This window comes from Natator depressus, chromosome 6 (assembly GCF_965152275.1).
Source record: "Natator depressus isolate rNatDep1 chromosome 6, rNatDep2.hap1, whole genome shotgun sequence".
Lineage (NCBI taxonomy): Eukaryota > Metazoa > Chordata > Testudines > Cheloniidae > Natator > Natator depressus.
This window is the reverse complement of record NC_134239.1, coordinates 81,117,313-81,142,575: the sequence shown is the minus strand read 5'-3', so window position 1 is coordinate 81,142,575 and position 25,263 is coordinate 81,117,313. Positions and strand designations below refer to the sequence as shown.

At 42.7% G+C, this 25,263-nt stretch overlaps 1 protein-coding gene across 2 annotated transcripts in view; it reads left to right on the top strand.

The window, feature by feature from the left end:
* Positions 1-24,566, top strand: part of PRKD1 (protein kinase D1) — a 278,692-nt gene extending 254,126 nt beyond the window's left edge. For both annotated transcript variants that reach the window (XM_074955789.1, XM_074955788.1), the window contains 5 exons: positions 206-367; positions 1,462-1,560; positions 3,649-3,916; positions 20,864-20,949; positions 23,618-24,566. In XM_074955789.1, the coding sequence (XP_074811890.1) occupies positions 206-367; positions 1,462-1,560; positions 3,649-3,916; positions 20,864-20,949; positions 23,618-23,836 (834 nt within the window). In that variant the 3' untranslated portion in view covers positions 23,837-24,566. The remainder of the gene's footprint in view (positions 1-205; positions 368-1,461; positions 1,561-3,648; positions 3,917-20,863; positions 20,950-23,617) is intronic.
* Positions 24,567-25,263: the final 697 nt, after the last annotated feature.

Below are 25,263 nucleotides of genomic sequence, written 5' to 3'. Positions count from 1 at the left end.
ATGTTGCTACTAAAACCAAGAAAACAGTGTCTACAACTTTTATGCTTGGCCCATACTTACCAGACAAAACTGTTTAAACCATTTGAGCCTGGACTGGTGGCCAGGGTATATGGGACCTGAAGTCTGAACAGCTATATAGAAATAGAGCTCACTACAGTACTGGGAAAAACTCATTTGATTCAATTGCTGTATTTATCTTTAACAGAACCTTCATCATCCTGGAGTAGTAAATCTGGAGTGTATGTTTGAGACACCGGAAAGAGTGTTCGTTGTTATGGAAAAGCTCCATGGAGACATGTTGGAGATGATCTTGTCAAGTGAAAAAGGCAGATTGCCAGAACGAATAACAAAGTTTTTAATTACCCAGGTAAGAACCTAATTATAGAGCCAGAAAGGTATTTAACATCAAGTGTTATAATTATTTGCTACATTTTCTGTTGTCATAATTTACACCAGTAATTTTTTTAAACCTGGTATTATATTATTAAGGCCTGTGCTGATACCTTCATATGCCCTGCCTATCATCCCCACAGGGCCCGATCCAGTAGGCATGCTCTCAATATGCCTAATATCCACACAAGGCAGTTAGGGTGGGGGGAGATTTGAATAGAGGTTCCCTGCCACTCAGGTGAACATTCTAACCACTGGACTACGGTATATTGTGATACAGGGCTCTCTGCCTCTCTTGTTGAAGCTGTTCCGCTGTAATTAAATATTAATTGAGTCAGAGACAGAATGAGAAGGACTCTCTTTACTGCAGTTATTAGGGCACTCACCTGTTCAAATCCCTTGTACTCAACAGACAGAGAGGGGAATTGAACTAGTGTCTCCCATGTACCAGTTGAGCACCCTAACCACTGGGCTAAAGGCATGCTTACCACTGTAATGCCTAAGTCCCTCTGTGGATCCAGGTGTGCCTCCCTATCTTCTTTCCACAAGCTATAATTCTCCTTCCCCCCCCCCCCCCAAAAGGCTCCTATGCTGTGAAAACTTTGAATGCACATTTTGAAAAGTATAAAATGTAGAGCTTGAACAGCAGAGCTTTGCAAGCAAAACCATGAACCATTTTTGGAGTCCCAAAATTTCACAGGGGGGAAAGTAGGACTCCAGAACTGAAGGAAAGGAATTTTGTGAAAATTTGTGAATTGTGTGTTCATTTAGAATGTAAACTGTTTGGGACAAGAAGCTATCTTATTTCATGTCGTAAAGCATTTAGAACACTTTCAGGCACTCTATAAATAATAGCCAGTGATGATAATAGAATTTTTTAGCAATTCCATTTTTTGAAAGTTTAGTAAAATTTATATTTCTATTTGATTGTGTATTTCTCTAAGAAACACTGAAGTGTAACCAATGATCCTCTGTTTATTGTAATTGCTGTCAGAATCCTATTGAAATTAAAAATAAATAGAGAGAATGAAATTCTAAACTGAATGTTAATGATTATGTATTTCTTCATAGATCCTTGTTGCCTTGAGGCATCTTCACTTTAAAAATATTGTTCATTGTGATCTCAAGCCAGAAAATGTACTGCTAGCATCAGCCGATCCTTTCCCACAGGCAAGTAGAACATACTCTCTCTATATAAACATCAATGTATATTAAGAAGCCCCAACGTTAGATCATATTAGCTATCGTTAGGGCTCCATGTTTGTCATGGAGGTCGCAGAAGTCACTGATTCCATGACTTTCCGTGACTTCTGCGGGAGCCAGTGTGGCTGACCCTAGAGCCACCCAAGCAGCTGGCTCTGGTGCCAGCTGCTCAGGTGGCCCCAGGGACAGCCACTGTTGGAGCGGCTCTGCAGCCAGCTGCTCCGACGGCCGCACAGCCACCTGCACCGTCCGCTGCTGGAGTGGCCCCAGTCCCAGCCGCGCTGACCGCTGCTCAGGCATACCCAGGCAGCTAGCTCTGGGGACCACCTGAGCAGCAGCTGGTGTGGCTGGCCCCAGGGACTGCCTGAGCCGCAGTCCCCAGGTGACCAGTGTAGCCTCTGCAAGCAGCCCCCGGCAGCGGTTCCCGGACGGCCAGTGCAGCCGCTGCCAGTGGCCCCTGGCAGGAGTGCCTGGGTGGCCGGTGCAGCAGCTGCCAACAGCCCCTGGCAGCTGGTGCCATGGCTGGCCCTGCCCCCCCAAATACACCCATCCCCCCAGGGCGACTGTCCCCCAGCACCAGCTCGCCAGACACCCCCACCCTCCCCAGCAACAACCCCCTGTCTTTTCCCCCAGAAGCGGCTCCTCCAGATGTCCCTCTTCCCCCCTCCCCCAGCAGCAGCCCCGGTGCCCCCCAGCAGCAAGCCCCTTAAGATTTGGTAATGGGTGTTTTTAGTAAAAGTCATGGACAGGTCATAACCCATGAATTTTTATGTATTGCCCTTGACCTGTCCATGACTTTTACTAAAAATACCCATTACTAAATTGTTGCTTTAGCTATGGTTATTTGTATGGACCAGGATTTTCAAAAGTGACCGGTGATTTTGGGTGCATCTGTTGATGGGTACCCAACTAGATACATCCAAAATCACAAGTTACTTATGAAAATCTTGGGCTTTAGGGTTTGTTTTGTTTTGTTTTTTTGCAATAATATTTGACCTGATTTTCAAAAAAATCAGCCATGTCACTTTGTGTGCAGAAACTTGCAAACAACTAGATATCTAATTGTACAATATTAGAATGCAATTCAGGTGTTTTACACATGCAAATGGATAGTTTTGGCCATGCTAATTGGTCATTTGCACACATAGCCACAATAATCACACACCTATCTGTCTGAAAATTAGGTCCATGATTGTGAAGAACGTGGGAAATATCTGTATTAATTTCATGAACTTTTTATATAGAGAGAGACATCTGTGGGTCTGGTGGTCATAGCAATTCAGGATAAAGGGTATCTAAGGGTCAAATCAGTCTTAGTTAGCTTTAGTTGGCAGGAAACAAAGTAAATGGCTGTAGATATCCCCAGTTGCTGGTACTGAAATGGATAGTGGAGGTTATAATTCCTTTGAAGTTTGCTTACAGTAATGTGGAATTGGGAATCTGACTGGGCCCCTGGGGTGTGATCCCATTTTGAAACACCCAGGGACTTTCAGATGGGAACTCTTAAACAAGGAGCTTGAGAGTGATTAAAAGCTGAGCCTCTGAAGAGACAGGGAGACATGGGTCTGCAGAAGAGCAGACTGTAGCTTGGTCCTCAGGAGAGCAGGGAAATACCAAGACTATATCTGGCCTATCTAACTGAAGGAAATGTTAGGCTTAGCATTTATGTATTTAGGCTTTTGTTGTTTTAATCCTTTTCTCTCTCCTTGTTATGTTCTTATGGATAAATAAATACTTTTTTGGGTTTTTTTTGAACAACCTATCTGGTGTCACTGCATGTACCAACTGGTCACAGTTCCTTGAGCCTGCTGAGGAAAGCACAGATGAGAAACTGTTGATCAAGGCTAACAGTGGGTTGAATTGTGTGATTCCTCTCTGAGAGAAGTGCATGAATAGGCCTGCTACTTGAAAGAGGTGCCTATGGAGAGACAGGACAAAGACAGCTCACCCCTGAGCTCCAGCAATGAATTACAAAAGAATCTGAAGTAGGCAGAGAGTAAAACAAAATTAAAATGTTATTTCTGTTGATTTTACTATAACACTTTGTTCAAACAGGTAAAACTTTGTGACTTTGGCTTTGCCCGAATCATTGGAGAGAAGTCATTCAGGCGCTCAGTAGTGGGCACACCAGCCTACCTTGCTCCAGAAGTGCTGAGAAACAAAGGCTATAATAGGTCTTTGGATATGTGGTCTGTGGGTGTCATTATTTATGTGAGCCTTAGTGGTACATTTCCATTCAATGAAGATGAAGACATTCATGACCAAATCCAGAATGCTGCTTTCATGTACCCACCAAATCCCTGGAAGGAAATCTCTCATGAAGGTAACATCCCGTTTTTGATTCTAGAATCTGCATGCCTATACAGTATAACTATAGTGCCTTATATTGGGTTTATCTCCATTTGACAAGTGACAAAAAGAGATTAAAATTACAAAACAAATCAAGTATCATTCAGACTTTTTAGAACATCACTCCTGTTAGGCCTTCTGCTGTGAGGAACATTGTTAAATTACAATGAACTTTTGTGTTCTCAGTGCAGAGCTTTTTGTTATGGAAATAATAGTGTGATGCAATGAGAATTTTTCTTGAGTCTCCACAGGATTCAATTTTCTGTACCTCCTGCACTGTCTGCCCTGTGGTGAAATAGTGTGGTGGTGGGGGGGACGAGGGGTGGGGGTGGTGCAGTGTTAGACAAAGGCTGGGCAAGAGGGCCTTGAGTTAGGGGCACAGTTATGTGCATGTTCCTTAATTCTTCAGGCACTATAAGGATTAAAAGAGCATGCTGAGCTACATGTTGTATTGGAGAAACTGGAGCGACTTCTGACCCTTGGACAACCTAAGTTCAGGCAGGAAGGACGTTTTAGAGCTGCTGGGTGTGTGAGCAGCAAGTTGGAGTGCATTCTTTTCTTGCCTTATCTGTTGCTCTCACTGCTCATAGTTCCTCCAAGTAGGGTTGCCACCTCTGAAGTACAAAAAACCAGAACATCCATCATGGAGCCTTTCCTGTGTGGTCTCTGCTTTCTCAATAAGTCAGGCTCCTTCTCCCTCTATTGGCCTGGCCAAGCCCAGTTCTTAAGTTGGAGGTGTTGTGGTTATGCTGTGGGAATGGTCAGAGTCGAGATAGCCAGCAGCTGCCACCTGGATAGGGGGAGCAGGATTGTGCAGCCAGGCTAAGGCATTGGGGCAAGGGGAGGCAACCGTATTTGCATTTCTGTTGGAAGCATGGGCTGTCAGGGCTAGGCACAAAGTGACCCTTCCCCTTTCGGATTGAGCTCCTTAACCCTCCCTTCCATGGCTTCAGCTTTGATCAAATTTGTGGTGAATGGTATATTACGCAACTGACAAAAACTGGAATTTTTATTGTCCCAGGAAGACTTACAGATTTCCTGGGACAATCGCCTCAAAAAAAGGATGATCCTGGGAAAAGCTGGATAGGTCGTGACCATACCTCCAGGTATCATGCCTCTGTAGGCTAAATACTGCTTACTCCCCTAGCTAGAATCAGCTTCTGGGGGCCACATGCCACTGCTGCCGAACCATAAATGCAACTGGAGACTGCTCTCGGCTGTTTGTGTGAAATGGTCACTTTCCCTGATTTGAGGTTGCTCTGTCTCCCTGATGCTGCACCTACCTGCCTCTGCACATCCTCCTCTTCCATCCCCACCTATCTTTACAACCCACTTCTCATCTACAGATTGCTTATGTATCATGCCACCCCCTCTGTAAGTGAGGTAAAGGGGGAATTAAACAATTACAGAGCAGAGGGAGTCACAAACAGATTGGTTTTCAGAAGCAGAACATGAAAACAGCACCACAGGAGAGACTGTGGAGGGAAAAGCTTAGCAAGTAGAAGTGTGGCACTGGGAACTAAAGCACTAGTAAATGGTATCAAAGACTGCTGTTAAATATAAAAGAATCAATATGGATAACTGACCTTGGATGTCTCTAGGGAGATCATCAACCAAGACTAGTGAAGTCTCTGAACCAGGCCTAACCAAACAGGGCTGACTGAAACTAGCTGCCTTCAGGTGATGGCTGCATGACTTCACCACAGAGTGTTTGTGTGTAATGGATTTCCTCAGCCAAGTTGAGTTTCCATTTTTAAACATTAGTTGTTCTATCTTATTTCTCTCTCAACCCCCACATCCAAAAATATTTCTTTTTCTAAACTTCTTTGATGAATGTTTAAGCAAAACAAAAAAAAATCAATAGAAATAATAGAATCCTAATTTAACTATATATGACAATATATACAAGGGAGAGTTAAAGGAGTAGAATTTAAAATATCCTGGGGAGTGTTCCTCTAGTTGTTAAACAGAGACTTGGAATCAGGAGTTCTAGCTTTTATTGCTGTCTCTGATTCATTATGTGACTTTGGGCAAATTAACTAACTTCTCTGTGCCACCACTGACACATTTAAAACATATATAATAATACCTCCCTCATAGAAGTGCTTTTAGGCCTAATTAATTGTTTATCGAGTGCTTTGAGACTCTTGGATGAAAGGTGCTAGGTAAATGAATGAGTTATGTCTGATATTGTATTTACAGTGGCAGAATAAAGTTTGATAAGATCAACTGAAAAAAGAGTTAAAAATGCTGTAATTCTAGAAAAGTACACACAGAAAACCACCAAAAACCTCCACAACTTTTTATATTATGCATTCTGATTGAATCTGAGTGTTGTGCAGGATGCTTTACCTGGCATTAGAGAGGTAAGCAGACGGCAATCAACACAGAAGAGGCAGCAGGAAATTGTCTCCTACAAGTCCCTACTACAACAGACAGAAGATCAATCTCTACATTCACAGCTGAAGATTCTGTAGAAGCATCTATGGAAAACCCACCTGCTATGCTGTTATCTCTACCATTTCCAGAGTCACAGCTTTAGTTAGAAGAAAAGGAGTACTTGTGGCACCCTAGAGACGAACAAATTTATTTGAACATAAGCTTTCGTGAGCTACAGCTCACTTCATCGGATGCATTCAGTGGAAAATACAGTGGGGAGATTTATATACATAGAGAACATGAAACAAAGGGTGTTACCATACACACTGTAACGAGAGTGATCATAGAATCATAGAATATCAGGGTTGGAAGGGACCTCAGGAGGTCATCTAGTCCAACCCCCTGCTCAAAGCAGGACCAATCCCCAACTAAATCATCCCAGCCAGGGCTTTGTCAAGCCTGACCTTAAAAATATCTAAGGAAGGAGATTCCACCACCTCCCTAGGTAACACACTCCAGTGTTTCACCACCCTCCTAGTGAAAAAGTTTTTCCTAATATCCAACCTAAACCTCCCCCACTGCAACGTGAGACCATTACTCCTTGTTCTGTTATCAGCTACCACTGAGAACAGTCTAGATCCATCCTCTTTGGAACCCCCTTTCAGGTAGTTGAAAGTAGCTATCAAATCCCCCCTCATTCTTCTCTTCCGTAGACTAAACAATCCCAGTTCCCTCAGCCTCTCCTCGTAAGTCATGTGTTCCAGTCCCCTAATCATTTTTGTTGCCCTCCGCTGGACTCTTTCCAATTTTTCCACATCCTTCTTGTAGTGTGGGGCCCAAAAGTGGACACAGTACTCCAGATGAGGCCTCACCAATGTCGAATAGAGGGGAACGATCACGTCCCTCGATCTGCTGGCAATGCCCCTACTTATACATCCCAAAATGCCATTGGCCTTCTTAAAGTGAGCTATTACCAGCAGGAGAGCTGGGTGGGGGAGGAACCTTTTGTAGTGATAATCAAGGTGGGCCATTTCCAGAAGTTGATAAGAACGTCAGAGGAACGGGGGGGTGGAGGGGAGGGAATAAACATGGGGAAATAGTTTTACTTTGTGTAATGACACATCCACTCCCCGTCTCTATTCAAGCCTAAGTTAATTGTATCCAGTTTGCAAATTAATTCCAATTCAGCAGTCTCTCGTTGGAGTCTGTTTTTGAAGTTTCTTTGTTGAAGAATTGTCACTTTCAGGTCTCTAATCGAGTGACCAGAGAGATTGAAGTGTTCTCCGACTGGTTTTTGAATGTTATAATTCTTGACGTCTGATTTGTGTCCATTTATTCTTTTACGTAGAGACTGTCCAGTTTGGCCAATGTACATGGCAGAGGGGCATTGCTCACACATGATGGCATATAGCACATTGGTATATGTGCAGGTGAACGAGTCTCTGATAATGTGGCTGATGTGATTAGGCCCTATGATGGTGAATAGATATGTGGACACAGTTGGCAATGGACTTTGTTGCAAGGATAGGTTCCTGGGTTAGTGGTTCTGTTGCATGGTGTGTGGTTGCTGGTGAGTATTTGCTTCAGGTTGGGGGGCTGTCTGTAAGCAAGGACTGGCCTGTCTCCCAAGATCTGTGAGAGTGATGCGTCGTCCTTCAGGATAGGTTGTAGATCCTTGATGATGCATTGGAGAGGTTTTAGTTGGGAGCTGAAGGTGATGGCTAGGATCTGCAACCTATCCTGAAGGACGACAGTCTCTTTGGTCACTCGATTACAGACCTAAAAGTGGCAATTCTTCAATAAAAAACTTCAAAAACAGACTCCAATGAAAGACTGCTGAACTGGAATTAATTTGCAAACTGGATACAATTAACTTAGGCTTGCATAGAGACTGGCAGTGGATGGGTCGTTAGACAAAGTAAAACTATTTCCCCATGTTTATTCCCCCCTCCCCACCGTTCCTCAGATGTTCTTGTCAACTGCTGGAAATGGCCCACCTTGATTATGACGACAAAATGTTCCCCCGCCCCGCCCCCGCTCTCCTGCTGGTAATAGCTCACCTTAAGTGATCACTCTCGTTACAGTGTGTATGGTAACAACCTTTGTTTCATGTTCTCTGTGTATATAAATCTCCCCACTGTATTTTCCACTGAATGCATCTGATGAAGTGAGCTTATGCTCAAATAAATTTGTTAGTCTCTAAGGTGCCATAAGTACTCCTTTTCTTTTTGCGAATACAGACTAACACGGCTGCTACTCTGAAGCTTTAGTTAGGAGAGTCATCAGATATAATGCTGCAGAATGGAGAGTCTGAGCTTGTCATATATAAAAGGGGGGGCAGGAAACTACCATACATTTTAACAATTAATTCTAAAGATCATTTATTTTAAAAATTGCTTACACATTGTGGTTGTTTTATATATTTACAGTTACTTAATTGTTTGATCAGTTAGCCTGTTCTGGAGATGAACTGAACCAAAATCCCCAGTCATAACAACCTGAATTTGTTGGAATTCAGGCAGGGAATTGGAATCTGAATGCAACTCCAAATTTTGCAAGCTGAATTTTATCTCTAAAATGGACTAAACAAAACTCTCAAATCTAAACACTACCCATTAACTTCAGTATGTTCAAAAAACAATGCATGCTATCCATTTTGGGGGCAATTCTTGTCTTGATTATATTCTCGATACTACAGTGATAGGTGAAACATACTATAGCTGGACAAAAAATAAAAACCTGTCTGAGGGGTTTCTGTTATTTTGAAATATTCAGACTCATTTTTAATTTTTTAAAAATTTTCATTATTATCATCATTAATATATTTTATTTTTATTAAAATGTTATGAAAATGGTTGTGACATTGAAAAAGTTAATTACTTTCAACACATAAAAAAGGAACTTTTTGTGAAGAAATTATTAAAGAACATTTTTTAAAAAATACAAATTTCAGCAGCTCTGAAGGTACCTGATGGAGTTTAGATTAGAAATCTTGGGACTAGGATAAGTGCATGATGTAAGAAAATCATATAGCCTAATGAAGCATGCACTGCCTTCTGACATGGTACAGTATATGCCTGTGCACCTGAACAAACACTGCAGAGACAATGAAAACATGCTGGATAAAATGTTTTCTTGGACAAAGGGGGAGAGACCTGAGGGTATATTTACTTTCTTAGGGTATGTCTACAGTGGCCCCCTCTCCTCCCAAAAAAAGGTTGCAGCTGTGCGTTTCAGGGCCCAAGTCTACAGACTCATGCTCGCACTGCAGTGCTAAAACTAACCTGGTAGGTGTTCCTGCTTGGACTAGAGTTCTGGCTCTGAAGCCTGGCAGAGGAGGTCGGTTTCAGAGCCTAAGCTCTAGCCTGAGCAGAAATGCCTACACACCTATTTTTAGCACCGGAGAACATTTGTGCACAAGCCTGAGACTTACTGTTGCAGGGTTTGTTTATTGTTGTTTGTTTACATTGTAGACATACCCTTAATTGACCCAAAGAAGTTAGTTCTTGTAGTCTATGGTCAGGTGAGAAGCCTTTTTAGGTCATATTAATTTAGGGTCTGAGAGGTTCAAGTTGGAACTAAGTAAGGAGATCATTGAAAATGGCTTCCAGGTCCAATGGAGATCCATAGCTAGAAGAGAATTCTGTGGTATAACCAAGTGCATTCTGTAGCTAGTAAAATTCCCAAGATAAACCTGAATTAAACCTGCACCTTGTCGAATGAAACCTGGAGCAATTCAGAGATCATCTGAGTCTGGCTTGCCAGTAATTGAAGACAGAAGATATAAACAAAAGGTTGCCAGTAGATAGCAAGATGAGATGTTGAATGGCATTATTAAATCTGTTTTTGTACAAGATTACCAAAGAAATTACATCACCACAGTACCCCAGATTACTTCCGTTATACGCCAGAATTTAAAGGCATTGAACAGCAGCCATCTTCCAAAGTGAAGTTAATGTGTGATTTGCCTACATAAATAAATAATGAACCAAACCACCACCTTTGTTTGTGGACACAGGGCACTTTAACATGAAATAATTTGAGTTCACCCACAACAAATTTCAAGAGTAGGCAAACCCTAAGACTAATATATATACTTAGCTTTTTGAAAGATACTTTTCATGAAGACAGGTTATTATTACAATACACAAAATCAGAGGTGGAGAAAATGCAGCCGCTTGGTGGTAAAGCACCTTACGTTAGAATTGTTTACCAAGTTTCTGGAGAGAATTGTTCAGTTTTGGAAGCCCGTTAGAACGTAACAGTTCTTTCATATAATCTACCAGCTTCTTGCCCACCCCACCTTATGTTACTATGTTTAGTTAACAATTTTATATTCCTAAAGACATAACTTGAGTTACAATTACAGCAGGTTTATAAAACAGCTAATGATACAAAGCAATAAAACTTGTAGATTGGATTTTTTGGTCAATATTGTACTGTGTGCGTTCTTAGGAAATTTTGTAATGTGTACATTTTCAAAAGGATGCTGTAAATATAATTCTGAAGGCTATTTGTTTTCCAAAATGTCAGTTTACATTTTATTGAGTAATATGTTAAGGTGGGCAGAACCAGACACAAACATGGCAGTAATAATAATATAGTGTGCTGGAGAGTATTGTGTGGCTTTGTTGGGACTTTCCTTTTCTTCTTTTTGGCTTTAGAAAGTGTCAGTACTTGCTTTTCTTGTTTTAAGTTGTTTTAAACTTTTAACTGATATATGAAAAAGTGACTAGAGCTTTCAAGGGGGCATTTCTGATTTTGAAAATCTCAATACATAAACCAGCATTATATAATAATATCACCTTTCTGTTTCATAGCATTTGTGACCCTTGATTTCAGAGTGCCTTACAGAGGAATATAGAAATATCATTGTCCCCATTTCATAGATGGACTACACACACACAATATTTGACATCACTCTGTGCAGAATGAATGGAAAAGTGTAACCCTTCGGTTACATTTCAGAATGCTGTTGTGGTTACTGATCTAGTCACCAGGGCCAGAAAGCAAGCCAAAAGAGCAGACTGCAAAAATGCTGATAACAGGCTTGTTTGTTCCAAGGAACAATGACTAGAATGGACATGTGATTTACTAAACACTACTTATTGTTCGGACTGTTGTTTGTGTTTAGATTGTCAAATTCAAAGTAAAACAGATGGGGTATTAGACCACAACCAGAGGAAAATCAGAGAAGTAAAAAAGGTCACACTTGCTGCTTCAGTGTCTTTACATTTCTTGCTGTTTTCCCCCCTTATGACTATCTTTTATTACTTGTATTGTGGTGGCGACTAGAGATTTCAGTCAAGGATCAACCCCCCATTGTGTTACACATTGTACAAAAACACTTAACCTAAAGATTATTCCTGACCACAGAGAGTGCTCCCATTGGCATAATTACTCCACTTCAACAAGAGGCGGAAGCAATGTCGGCTTTTTCACACCCCTGAGTGACATCAGTTACATTGACTTAAGCGGTAGGGTAGACAAGCCCTAAGTGTACGATAAGGTGGATTCAACAGACAGGAAGCACAAGTAAACAGCGTGATGATGCTGGTTAGCATGATAAGCAGAGGTTAGAGCACACTACCTGCCTAATCATTGTTGAGTTTTTGTAGGCATGATAGCAAAGGAGAGTTTTAAGTAAGGATTTGAAGGAGGCAATAAGGTGGCTTTGTGGATATTTACAGAGGGCTCCTTCCATGCATTGGAGGGGTAGCATGGTAGAAACCAAGCAAGTGTTTGGAAAAGGGAAAGGAAAAGGGCAATCAAGACTGGCAAAATTGGCAAAGTTAAGGCAGGCATCTTCATAGCCCATGAAAGATGAAAGGTAGGGTGAGTATATGCTGTGGAGGTCCTTGAAAGTGAAGGGAAGTAAAGGGAAGTTACACCAACATAACCCCATAGTGTAGATGTAGTCTACACCACAAGAAGGGTGTTTTCTGTCAATAGAGGCAGGAACACCACCTTTCCAAATTAAATTGGATATGTCAGTGGGAGCTTTCTTCCATCGACAAAACTGAGTCCACGCTGGGGGTTAGCTATGTTGGTGGATTTTTCACTCCCTGGCAAAAGTTAGGTTGACATAGCTACGTTGAAGTGTGGACCAAGCCTGAGGCAAGGTCTGTAGGTAATGGGACCCATTAAGCGCCATAGCTGGCTAGCACTTAGTCCTGGTCTACACAAAAAGTTAGTTTGACTCAGCTACATTGCTCAGGTGTGTGAAAAATCCAACCCCCCTAAGTAGTGTACTTAAGCCAAAGTAACCCCTCACATAGACAGTGTTAGGTTGACAAAAGAATTCTTCGGCCAACCTAGCTACTGCCTCTCAGGGAGGTGGATTACCTACACCAAAAGGAGAGCCCTCCCATCTGTGTAAATTCTTATTGGAGTGATGGTCCCTATTGTATTCCACCAAGGGCTGTGTGCCATGGACCCAGAGCCAGAGCTTTTGAAAGCTGTACTGTTTGATGGTCTGTGCATGTACCTTGTGCCACCTGTGGTTTTGCCTGAGGCAATAAAGGGGGAAGTGGGCTGCTGGCGTCTCCAGTTCCTTCCTCCTGCTGGATGGAGCGAGTCAGAGCTTTTACTCTCCTATTGTCCTTGTGATACACTTTCCAAAATTTTACAAAAATATCCTTAGTACTGTTTGCAGTTTAGATTTATTATTTTGTTCTGGTTTTTTTGTTTGTTTGAAATTTCCTTTCATACTAGATTTAGCACTGGTGATGCTGCTTTGGCAGTGTTTCCACCAAACTTTCCCCCTCTAGTATCTGGACCTGGATACTAGATTATGCCAAAGATGCTGGGGTTCAAAACCTGTGTTTCCTGCCCTCGCCCAATTTCCATCAGCAACGAGCACCATTGCTGTTTGTACTGCTTGGGGGCAGCCCACTTCGCATCCAGGTGCAGTATCTGACTGTCCTTTCCTATCTGTGCTCAAGAGAACCGGACTCTACACCTCAGGAACCGCCTTATGGAGACTGCCATGGGACTGGTCTTGAAGCCTGACCAGGGAACCGCCCCCCGCCCCCGTACATCAGCCTGCACAGGCAAAGAGCGCTCCCCCTACTGCGGGACCTCCATCAGGCTCCTCCGATACCAGTGCTAAGGACCCCATGTTGGGGCCTAGCCATGAACCAAGGAAGCATGTGCATAAGCATGGCAGTGAGTCATCTTCCAAGTCTAAGAAGGATTCAGCACTATCCATGAGTTCTGGCCACAAAGGAGCTACATGTTCCAAGTCTCATAAGACCAAGAAACGGCCGCACTGGTCACCAGATCCGCCGGCACCAATCACGGATCCTGCGACTCTGCCTACTCCAGTTCTGCCAGCGTCTCAGGAGCTGTTGGTCTCTAGACAGATGCAGTTCCTGGTACTGGCTCCTCCAGTGGAATGGATACCACTGACCTCTGAGAGTGGACAAAGTCATTTAGGAAATCTCTTCAGCTTTTTGTAGCCATTGTGGAGAGGGTCAAAGGGTAAGCCATTTCCACCCAGAGAATCTCCAAGTGGATTTTAGGGTGCATTACATGCTGCTCCCAGTTATTGGGGCAAGCTCCACCTGAAGGGATTCGGGCCCATTCTATGAGAGTGCAAGCATCAACTATAGCTGCACTCCACAACATGCCCCTTGCAGACATATGCAAGTTCGGTACCTACCTTTCCACACACTGCGCTCGAGTGCATGATTCTGTGACGGATACTTCATTTGGAGCAGCAATCTTCAGTTCCACAGTCTCCTCGCACCATCCTGCCCACATAGGTAATTCTTGTTACTCACCCTTAGTGGAATACAATAGGGACCATCACTCGAAGAAGAAAACGAAGTTGCTTACCTATAACTGGAGGTTATTTGAGATGTGTGGTCCCTATCTGTGTTCCAACACCACCACCCCCTCTATCCCCTCTGCTGCGGATCCAACAGATCTGTGGTAGAGAAGGAATTGGAGACACTGGTGACCCTCTTCCCCCTTTCTCACAGGGAACATGTGCAGACCACCAAACAGTACTATTTTCAAAAGCTCTGGCTCCAAGCACATGGTATATCTGCATAACCCTCAGTGGAATACAGATAGGGACCACACATCTCGAAGAACCTCCAGTTATGGGTAAGTAACTTCATTTTGTGTCACATTGAAGTGCTGCAGGTGTGCCACTGTAGCATTTCAAGTGTGGACAAGCCCTTATACTGCACTTAGTAGAAGGGAATAACCTGCAGCAGGTAGTAATGTGCTGTGCTGTAAGGAAGTTTGGAGAAGCAGCAATGTAATCATCATAGCACTTTCACCTAGCCTGCTATAAGGAAGCCTCTCCTGGCCAGCAGTCCAGTAGTAGAAGACTTACAGCCATTGTTAGTCTTAACCTTCTATTTTTAATCATTTTTGTATAATATTGTAAAAGTAATTTAACCAGGCTTTCTAGAGCTATTAAAATGTTTGCAATCCATAGTGTTTGAGTCTGATGTCTGATGTTTTTAGAAACTGGTTTAAAAAAACCAATCAGTCTCCAAGTGTATCCTCTCTGATGGACCGCGACCTTGTTGTGATGTAGAGGTTTGTGTGGGCAAAAGACCCTCAGAGCTACATCATGCGGAGCGTTCATATTCCTTGTAGGGTCCCCCTTGGCAAGCAGGTCTGAGGTGAGGCTCCTGACTAACCGCGGTCCGAACTTCACAAAACCCCAACAATGGATGAGGCGCATCTAGAGGACCTTTAGTACTCTGTGGCTGTGAAGGCAAATAAGGGCTGCAGCAGGAAGGAGGCCCCTGGCTGTCTTGGTTCTCCTTGCCCCTGGGTCAGGGTTTTCCTCCTGTCAAGTCTCGTGTGGTCAATGCCTGCGCACCAGTTTCCCCACGTTAAAGGGCTCGCACAAAGCCCTGCAGCGACGGACGAGTGGCAGTGAAGACAGGAGCAGTGATCTCTGGGAGTCTTTAGTCATAAATTTGCATGCAGGGGGCAGCCGTGTGACAGTCGTCTTTTGCTTGGATGAGACAGAAGTGCATTTCGGCAGCAGCAGCTGTGACTGAGCAGGTTTTTTTAGGATCCCCTCTGCGCACTCCAAATAGGAGGGGGATAGAAAAGTTGCCCCAAACAGAGGCTGTCTCACACTCTTCCAACTGGATGGCCCCGTCCAGTGGGATCACTGAACTCCGTGGCTGAAACAAGAGATAAGACAATGAATTTTGCCACCTGGAATGTCTGCACCCTTATGGACTCTCTGCACAGTGAATGCCTAGAAAGAACAACTGCCATAATTGCCAGAGAACTGGCAAGACTCAAAATTGACATTGCAACTCTTAGTGAGACCTGCTGAACCGATGAGGGCCAATTGAAAGAATGGAAGTGGCTACAGCTTCTTTTGGAAAGGAAAGCCACCTGAAGAGCGACACATTAATAGGATTGGCTTTGCCATCAAAAATACAATCACCAGTCAGCTTTTGGAGCTTCCCATTGGGCTCAATGATTGTCTCATGATACTTCAGCTCAAGCTCAGCAACAACCAATATGCCACAGTCATTGATGCATATGCCCCAGCACTTGATGAGGAAGACAACAAGAAGCAGTTGTATAGTGCTCTTGATGCAGTCCTCACAGCCACACCTAAGGCAGACAAACTCATCCTTCTGGGAGATTTCAGTGCCAGAGCTGGATGGGACTCCGAACTCTGGAGCGGCACAACAGGCAAAGAAGGGGTGGGAAATGTAAACCCCAATGGTATTCTCCTCCTCAGCAAATGTGTGGAGAATGACCTGCTCATCACAAATACTAGAGTAACAAATGTAGGCAGAGTAACAAATTTAAGACCACCTGGAAACATCCTCACTCCAAACACTGGCACCTCCTTGACTATGTGATAATCAGAACTTGAGATTACACTGATGTCCATATAACATGAGCCATGAGAGGTACAGATCACTGGTGGACAGACCATTGGTTAGTAAGATCAATCCTGTACCTGCAGTTCCACCACACTGCAAACACCCCAAGACTAAGCGAAAGCAGTACAACAGCAAAGCACTTCCGGACCAAGCCAGCTGCAAGATGTTCCAGCACCATCTGTCTGAGAAACTCTCTAACTTGTCTGATAACATCACTGACACTCAAGAGCACTGGAATCAACTTAAAAATACCATTGACGGTGCATGTGCTGAAACAATAGGATATTCCACTCATGGGCACCAAGACTGGTTTGACTAAAACAACCAGGAAATCCTAGCATTAATTCAACAGAAAAGAACTGCATTCTGTAACTGGCAAAATTATTCCTCTAACCATGAAAACATGAGGCTTGTCACCTGCTCAAAGACGAAGTCCGAAGGTGGCTACGTGACATCAAAAATAAGTGGTAGCAAGAGAAGGCCTCTGAGATCCAGGGTTTCGTAGACCAGGATGACATTAGAAGCTTCTTTCAAGCAACAAAAGCTATAAATGGGCCAAGCTCCTAAGGCCCAACCCCTTTACGTTCCCAGGATGGCTCTACCCTCCTCAAGGACAATGCAGCAATTAAATAACACTGGAAGGAACATTTTGAGAGCCTACTAAATCGCAGATCCACAGTCTCTGAAGACACCAAGTCTATTTCACAACACTTGGCAAAGGAACACCTTCTTGATCCCCCATCTTTTGAGGAAGTCTGGCGTGCCATCACCCAGACAGAAAAAAATCACAAGACACCAGGCTCATGCGGCATCCCAGCTGAGGTTTTTAAAGCTGGTGGAACAATGCTCCAGCACAAACTTAAACAACTCCTCGACAAAATCTGGACCTGTGAAGAAATTCCACCTGACTTTAAGAATGCCAGCATTGTTACAATATTCAAGAAAGGGGACATATCTTTGTGTGGGAACTACAGAGGTATTGCTCTCCTCTCCATCGCAGGGAAGATCCTTGCCCGGATCCTACTAAACTGCCTTCTCCCCCTTGCCAAAAACTCCTCCTCAAATCACAGTGTGGCTTCAGGCCATCCCAAGGCACAACTGACATGATCTCCATAGCACGACAGATTCAGGAGAAGTGCAGAGAGCAACACCAGGAACTATTCATGGCATTCATCGATATAACCAAGGTCTTTGACTCCATTAATCGTGATGCCCTATGGAAGGTGCTATGTAGGTTTGACTGTCCACAGAAATTCATTTCCATCATCAGACTACTCTATGATGGAAAGACTGCCACCATTCCATGCAATGTTTCAGAGACCAAACCATTCATCATTAGCACTGGTGTCAAGCAGGGCTGTGTCATTGCTCCAACACTTTTCTCATTTACCTTGCTGTGATCCTGATTCTCCTCCGAGACCACCTTCCTGATGGAATTGGGATTGAGGATTTGGCCATCCATATGATACTCAATCTCTGACATCGCCAAACAAAATCTCAGATCACAAGAATTGGCATCACTGACCTTCATTATGCAGGTGACTGCGTCATTCTCACACACGCCGACCTGTAAAGTACCCTAAATATTTTTGCAGATGCCTATCACAGCCTGGGTGTCTCTCTCAACATTGGGAAAAACAAGGTACTCTATCCAGCCCTCACCTGCACAAATACTCTTCGTACTCCACAAATCACCATGAGCGGAGAACCCCTGGAAAATGTGGATCATTTTCCATACCTTGGCAGCCACCTCTCCCACACAGCCAGGCTTGACACAGAAATTGAATATAGGATCCACTGTGCCAGCACATCCTTTGGAAAACTGCTTAAATGAGTCTTCAATTATAGGGATCTGCAAACAGGCACCAAGATCTTGGTTTACAAAGCAGTTTTCATCCCCACCCTTCTGTGGGTCTGAGACCTGGGTAGCCTAGAGACAACATCTCAAGCAGCTGGAGTGGTTCCAACAGCACTGCGTCAGGACTCAGGAGGATTCTCAGCTGAGAAGACCAACGCACTAACATCAGCATGATTTAGTTGGGGATTGGTCCTGCTTTGAGCAGGGGGTTGGACTAGATGACCTCCTGAGGTCCCTTCCAACCCTGATATTCTATGATTCTATGATTCATTCTCTCTGCAGCCAACATCAGTAGTATAAAAGTTCAAGTCAAGAAACACCAACTCTGCTGGGCTTGCCACTGTGTACGTGTATGCCTGGCACTTGCCTCCCAAAGCAAGTACTCTTCTCTCAGTTAAGTCAAGGAAGAAGGGCTCACGGAGGGCAGCGGAAGCGTTACAAAGACATACTGAAAGTACATCTTAAAAAAGGAGGCATCAACCCAACAAACTGGGAGGACTCGGTGAACAACACAACACAGTGGTACCACACCATCCACCAAGCCACAGCTCACTTTGAGGAGAACAGACATATTCATGAGACAGAGAAGCAACAAAGGAGGAAAGAAAGGGCACAACAGTCCAGCCAACAACTATGTCTCCTCCAAGATTCCACCTGTCACTCCTGTGGGAAAATCTGTAGGGCATGAATTGGGCTCCTCAGCCACTTAAAAATCCACTAATGAACCCCTTTGGCAGACATCATCCTCACACCGAGGGATAGCCAAAGTGTGACTTTGTGAATCTCCAATACTTTAATAATGCAATTCAATCAACACAGATATTAGGTCTGTTTTCAGAATTCTTTCCGTTGTTTGAATTGCCCTTTTTAAAAAACTCATACTGAGGTTGAAAAAAATGCATTATCATCTTTGAGAACTCCTAGGTGAGGTCCCATACAAGGGCAGAAGGGCAAACATAGCACCTATCTTTAAAAAGGGGAACAAAGAGGACCCAGGAAATTATAGACCATTAAATCAGTTTGTAAGCGCCTAGAAAATAATAAGGTAATAAGTAATAGCCAACATGGTGCCATGCTTCGAGGTTCAATTCAGACCAGTGGGCGGGGGGGAAGGTGTCACCACTTGCCCTACAACCCTGGGTGCCTTTCAGTGCTTTGCTGCTGTAGCTTTCAGCCTAGGACACTCACAGCCAGCCCACAAGTATTCAGGTCAAACCCTTAGTGTCTGTGTGCTAAACAACTCCTGGTTCAGCAGCTCTGACCCCAGCAGCCTGTCTACAGCCCCATGCTGGCTTTCACCAGGTTTGGTTACAACCAGCAAGGTGACCTCGACACACTCCTAGTACCAAATTTCCACAAAACCATGTGTCCTGAAGTGTCCAGCCCTCTCCTGGACAACTCAGGGAAATAAAAAGGTTTGTTACTTCTTTAAAGAGACAAAAGCACATTGCAGCTTATTAACTTAACTGGGGGAAATACATTCTTCCCTTCAAACACATCTCTGAGTTGGTTTGTAGTAACAAATGTATGGCAGGAAGGGGCAAACAATTAACAATAGGACATAGGTTAAGTGATCCAACTGAAAGGAATAAAGTTAGAAAGGATTACAAGCAAATAAAAGTGAGGACATGAATCCAAGAGTGTAAAACTTAATCTAGCAAGATACAGGCTTTGTTCTATGTGGTTTTGCTCACCAAATCTTCCTTCTTTCAAGTCATGGCTGACTTTCCCGTAGTCAGGGCCTTTCTGAGAAGTACAAGATGGTGTCTTCCTAGGTGAAAAATCTTTTCCTAAGCACATTTCTCACCTATACTCAGTTCCCAGAGACTTCAACTCCCCAACCCTTGCTTGAAGGACCCACCTTTCTAAGCTTGCAAGAGCCTTGTTCCTTTGTGTCTGTATAGCGATGGATATCAAAGATGGCTTCTGCCCTTGCTTGTATCTTCCAAAGTTCAATTACCTTGTTTCAAGAGGCAGAGTGACCTCATGCTGTTTTTCCCTTCCTGTGGGCTTCCCCCCCCCCCGTATGTAAATTGGGCTTCCAGTGTTCGATTACACCATGCTAAAATGTACATGGAAGATAGGTAAATAGCTATCATGTTCACTCCTTTCTGGCAGAGACCTGTTTCCCGTTTGGTTTGGAGACAGACAGTACAGCCTTATATCAATGAGTATCCAAAATTCCTTATATAGTGTTAATATATATATTTTACAATGCTGTTAATCACTAGTGTATTATAAGCTTTCATAAACACCTCATTTGACAAACATTTATAATACAGTAATATTGTATACAATCAGTCGATTCAGTTGCTTATTACTAGACGTTCAGACCCCCCGTCTTTACAGCCTAGATATAGTTTCTCTTCCCTACTGGAATCTGTCCCGTCCCCCCCCACATCTGCCCCTTGCTCCATGCTTTTTAGCATTGTTTACTTTATATGTAAATGGATCTTCATTGTCTTTGATAACCAGGCAGGTCATAGAAGTAAATACACAGTAAATTCCTTTGTCTAGGGCAGACCTGATTACCAACTCCTTTTTGATATGCCTGGCTTAAACACATTTTAGTCATCATTCCAGAATAGATCCATAACTCTTAATACACACATCCCACAAGAATATTAATGATCATGAGTTATTAGTTTTCCAATGACATATTACATGACACCTTTTGGATACAGATTATAACCACATTGAATTGGTCAGACCGGCCGAAACTCATTATCCGAGACCTGTGAACCCCTTCCTGCCATACATTTTTATATTTCAGTGTGATATGTTCTGAAATTATTTTTTTCAGCTATTGATCTCATAAATAATTTGCTGCAAGTGAAAATGAGGAAGCGCTACAGTGTGGACAAGACTCTAAGCCATCCATGGTTACAGGTAAAGCTGCACTTCATGCTTTTTCCCCCTTTCTGTATCCATATTTAGATTCTAAACATGAACATATTTTGGTCTTTAAACAGAGTAGAAGCTATAAACCCTGATAATTTTCCTCAGTTCCAAGCAGACTTTTCCCTGTGCACAGGATATTATTTATTTTTAAGATAGCAAAGTTTCATATTACTAAGACTTCATTACTTTTACAAAATATGCTACTTTACAATACACTTGTGTACTATGAAATGCCATAAAAAACTAAGCTTGTCAAACTAACTGAACAACATACATTTTGTGCTGTAGAATCTTTTTTTTTTTTTAAAAAATCCTGATCTTAAACCCATTATAGTTGATAGAAAGACATTCACTTCAGCGTCCTTTGGATCAGGTCCTAATTTGCTTATTTACACAGCTAATTAACTGGCAGCAGGTCTCCCATGCATCAGTGTGAATTAGCAAGGTTCTACTGTGTCTTCAAGGAGAATACAGCATTATTATCATATTTAATGAAAGGAAATTTTGCAAGTGTTAAAGCTATTCCTAAACTTTATGTCCAACAGTACCAGTTTCTCACACTGAGTCTTAGGCTTTACTATCCAGTGGAACTGTCTTCCAGGCAGTTGAGACTTAAGTTGGAAGCAGCCAAAATCTGTTGCAGGGTAAAGTACAGAAAACTGAATGGATGCAGGCAGTGGGTGTGCGTTGGGTCCCCTATCAGACAGGTTTACCATTCAGGGCCTGATTCCGCAAGGTATAGAAAGTCCTTAATCTTCCACTGAAGTCAACAGGCATTCAGAGAGGTGCCTGCAAAAGAAGTTGAGAATGTTCATCACCTCACAGGAACAAGCTGTAAGAGTGGGGTGTGAGGGAGCTAATTGTGTTGCTCATGACCCTGAAGTACTGGCATGTATATTAGGAGCTCCTAGATTGTACTGGTATGTAGGCTTTAGTTTCAAAGTTATCATTTGTAGTCATGAGGCAGTGAGAATCCTGGGGTCATAGAAGCATTTGCCCCTAACTATTTGGAGATATGTACTTTTCTCCCTCATTCTGTAAAAGGCTCAGAGATAAGTAGCTTCTTCTACAGCCCCCACGATTGTGATATTTAATCACCTCCCACAGATACGAAGTGTACTGACAGGAATATTTCTGTCTATCTTCTCCTATTGCCAGGGACTAGGTATTTATGAACTATTTTAGCTCCTGTTTGAGTGAGAAACCAAAATAAATCACAACAATGAATGTGGAGGCCTTGGTTTGTAGCAAGCCTTTAAGGCACTGCTATTAATGATTACTGAATCTTTCATATTGTTCAGTTGTTTTACAGGCTATGTAATTTTTCCACACCACATTTTCCTTTTAATTGGTCATGAATTACTCTTTTTGCTCTCTTATGAAAAGATATTCACATTGGTAATAGAGCCTCTTCCACCCTTGTGCATCTCTCTCTCAAATATCAACATCTCCATTAGGAAGCAGCTATAAAACTCAGTTTCTGAATTAAATATTATATTTTGGGATGTTTGCCCCAGCCCACTAGCATTTGTTGCCATTTCTCTCTAGGCTGCAGAGCAGACTGACTACATTTCCTGTTTTAACAAATTTAATAAAATTCCCAATGTCTGTTAAACTAGGTACTTACATTTCCCTCCTTACCATATTATTTGATCACCTCCCAATAATTAATGGATTTTTCTCCTTTATACTACCCCTATTGACATAGAGATTCCCATTTTACAGATGGGGAATGGAGGCAGAAGCAGAACTGTCCTGAGGGTACGGCTAATCAGAGCAACTGCTCTGGGCCCCACGCTTTGGCTGGCCCTGTGGGCCCAAACAATTGGCCGGTGCGGTCAGTCCCGGAAGTGACGGATTCGTCACTTCTGCCCTGGGCCCCACACACCCCTAGGGACAGCCCTGGCACAAGGTAGATTAATTAAATTTCCCCAAGTCACAAGAAATCTGTGGCTGAGTTTGGAATTGAAGCAAGGGCTCGGATCCAAGTTTAATGCCCTATACCCCCTTTTTACCTGTAAAATGGACTGTGCAAATAACTTCAAGGCTACTTTGGAATCCTAGGCAAGCGTGTATTTTTACCCGAACAAATTGATGCTTGCGTAGGATTTGAAAAATCAGAGCCTCCTGTCCAAGCTGACCCCTGATTTTGTCACCAATACGTTGAGATTATGAAACTGCCTTGTCTGTCATACATTTGATGTGATATGTGAGAATATAAACTGGGTGGGGCAAGGAAAGATCTTGGTTTAGTCCCCCTGCATTATATACCTGGTGGGAAGGGGCATCAATCTGATTTGCTATCTGTGCTTTTTTTTCCCCATTGCAGTTTTATTCAAATGATATAAGAGCCCCTTACAGCCCATGTAAGGCATAATAGAGCCTTCTGGGACATCTTTGTACTACTCCAGTAATACAGTGTATTATCACACAGTCTAATCAAGTGAATTTACTAAACAATCATATGGAAAAAAATTGATAACCATCAATGCAGGCTAATTTCATGCTAGAGTAGTTATTCTGGTCAGAAGGAACAATGTAAGAAGAAAGCATTTAGACAGCAAAACTGAATGGTACATCTCACACTACTGGGAGAGAGATTACTTATTTTTACAAATACTCAAACTAATACTACTCTTTTTGGTTTTTCATGCAGGACTATCAAACCTGGTTAGATTTAAGGGAGCTTGAATGTAAAATTGGAGAACGCTACATCACCCATGAAAGCGATGACTCACGATGGGAACAGTATGCAGGAGAGCATGATTTGCAGTATCCAGCACATCTTATCAATCCAAGTGCTAACCACAATGAAAATACTGAGCCAGAGGAAGCAGAGATGAAAGCCCTTAGTGAGCGTGTCAGCGTCCTTTAAGGTGCATCCCCTATCATCTGTCAAAACACTGTGGAATTAATAAATACATACTGTCAGGTTTAACATTTGCCTTGCAGAACTGCCATTATTTTCTGTCAGATGGGAACAAAGCTGTTATACTGTTATCACTGTTGATGCATCCGAGTTGCCAAGACAAATCAACAGACGCATTTTTATTTTGTGTGACCAACTGTGTTGTATTAACAAAAGTTCCCAGACACACTAAACTTGTTATTGTGAATAATTCGTGTATTAAATGCATTAAAACCTGTCTCCGCTGTGCCTTTGCAAACTAGTGTCTTTCTTACTTGAGCCTCATATTGGTAAGAGAGAACCTTTCCATACCAATCTCTGTTGTGTGTGCACCATTAGTATTGAAGTGTAAGCAAACTCTTGAAGAGTAGATTATTACTGCTGTTCTGTGAACAACTTCTACCATTTCGATAAAGTGTTTATTTGCTATGGAAAAAATATATTAAGATAAAGATACAAAAAAAAGCATGAATATAACAAATTTCATATACTGTACAGTTTCAAGTCAGATGCGCCATCTGTGTATGTGTATTTATATAGACACAAGCACACACACATGCGGTGCAACCTGCTCTAAAGCCTAAATGCCTTAGTAATGTAAACTGCAGTACACGTCAGTTCTATTTCCCCTTTTCTTAAAACATTCTGCTCTAACATGTACATTCAGAAGCTGAAAAACACGTTGCCTTTGTGTATGTTTTCAATAAAAAGTCTTGTTGAAATAGATCTGTTTGATGGTGATTCTTTTTAAGTTATCCTGAGTTGCTTTTCCTGGCTTGGTTGGGACTAGAGCATCTTTCAGATTATTCTTTCAGCCTGTGGAAGTGAGTGATATGGAACCACTGAAGGAGCCCTTCCATAAGGGAGCAGGAATGTGCCATCTGCAGAGCAAGGATGAGTTGTATAGTTAAAAATTACTTTCCCCTTAAGACCTGGCTATCTCTATGAACACTTGGATGATTTAATATACTGAGTGCAGTCTGATTTGGAACATGCTTTTTGGAGCCTGATTTTTGCACCAGTTAAGTTAGTGGGAGCTTTGACTTCAGTGAGCACAGGAATGGGGTCTTTCTCAGCATCAGTAGATTGAGGAAGAAACACTCTTAGTTACATGGAGATGTTTGTTTTCCTTTTGAGTTTGACTCCTTCGATTAGCGCTCACAGGGTAGTTAACATATGTGAGCTTCAGGATTCATATCCTCTCCCCTATGGCTGTTGGAAATTATCCAGAAAAGTAATACGGCCGCACTTCCTTTCAATTCAGTTGCCTTATAGGCCACTGTTAAGGTTGCTAGGCATCCAGTTTTCAATCAGAACTCCCAGTCAAAAAGGGAACCTGGCAGCTCCAGTCGGCACTGCTGACCGGGCCATTAAAATTCCCATGGGCGTTGCAG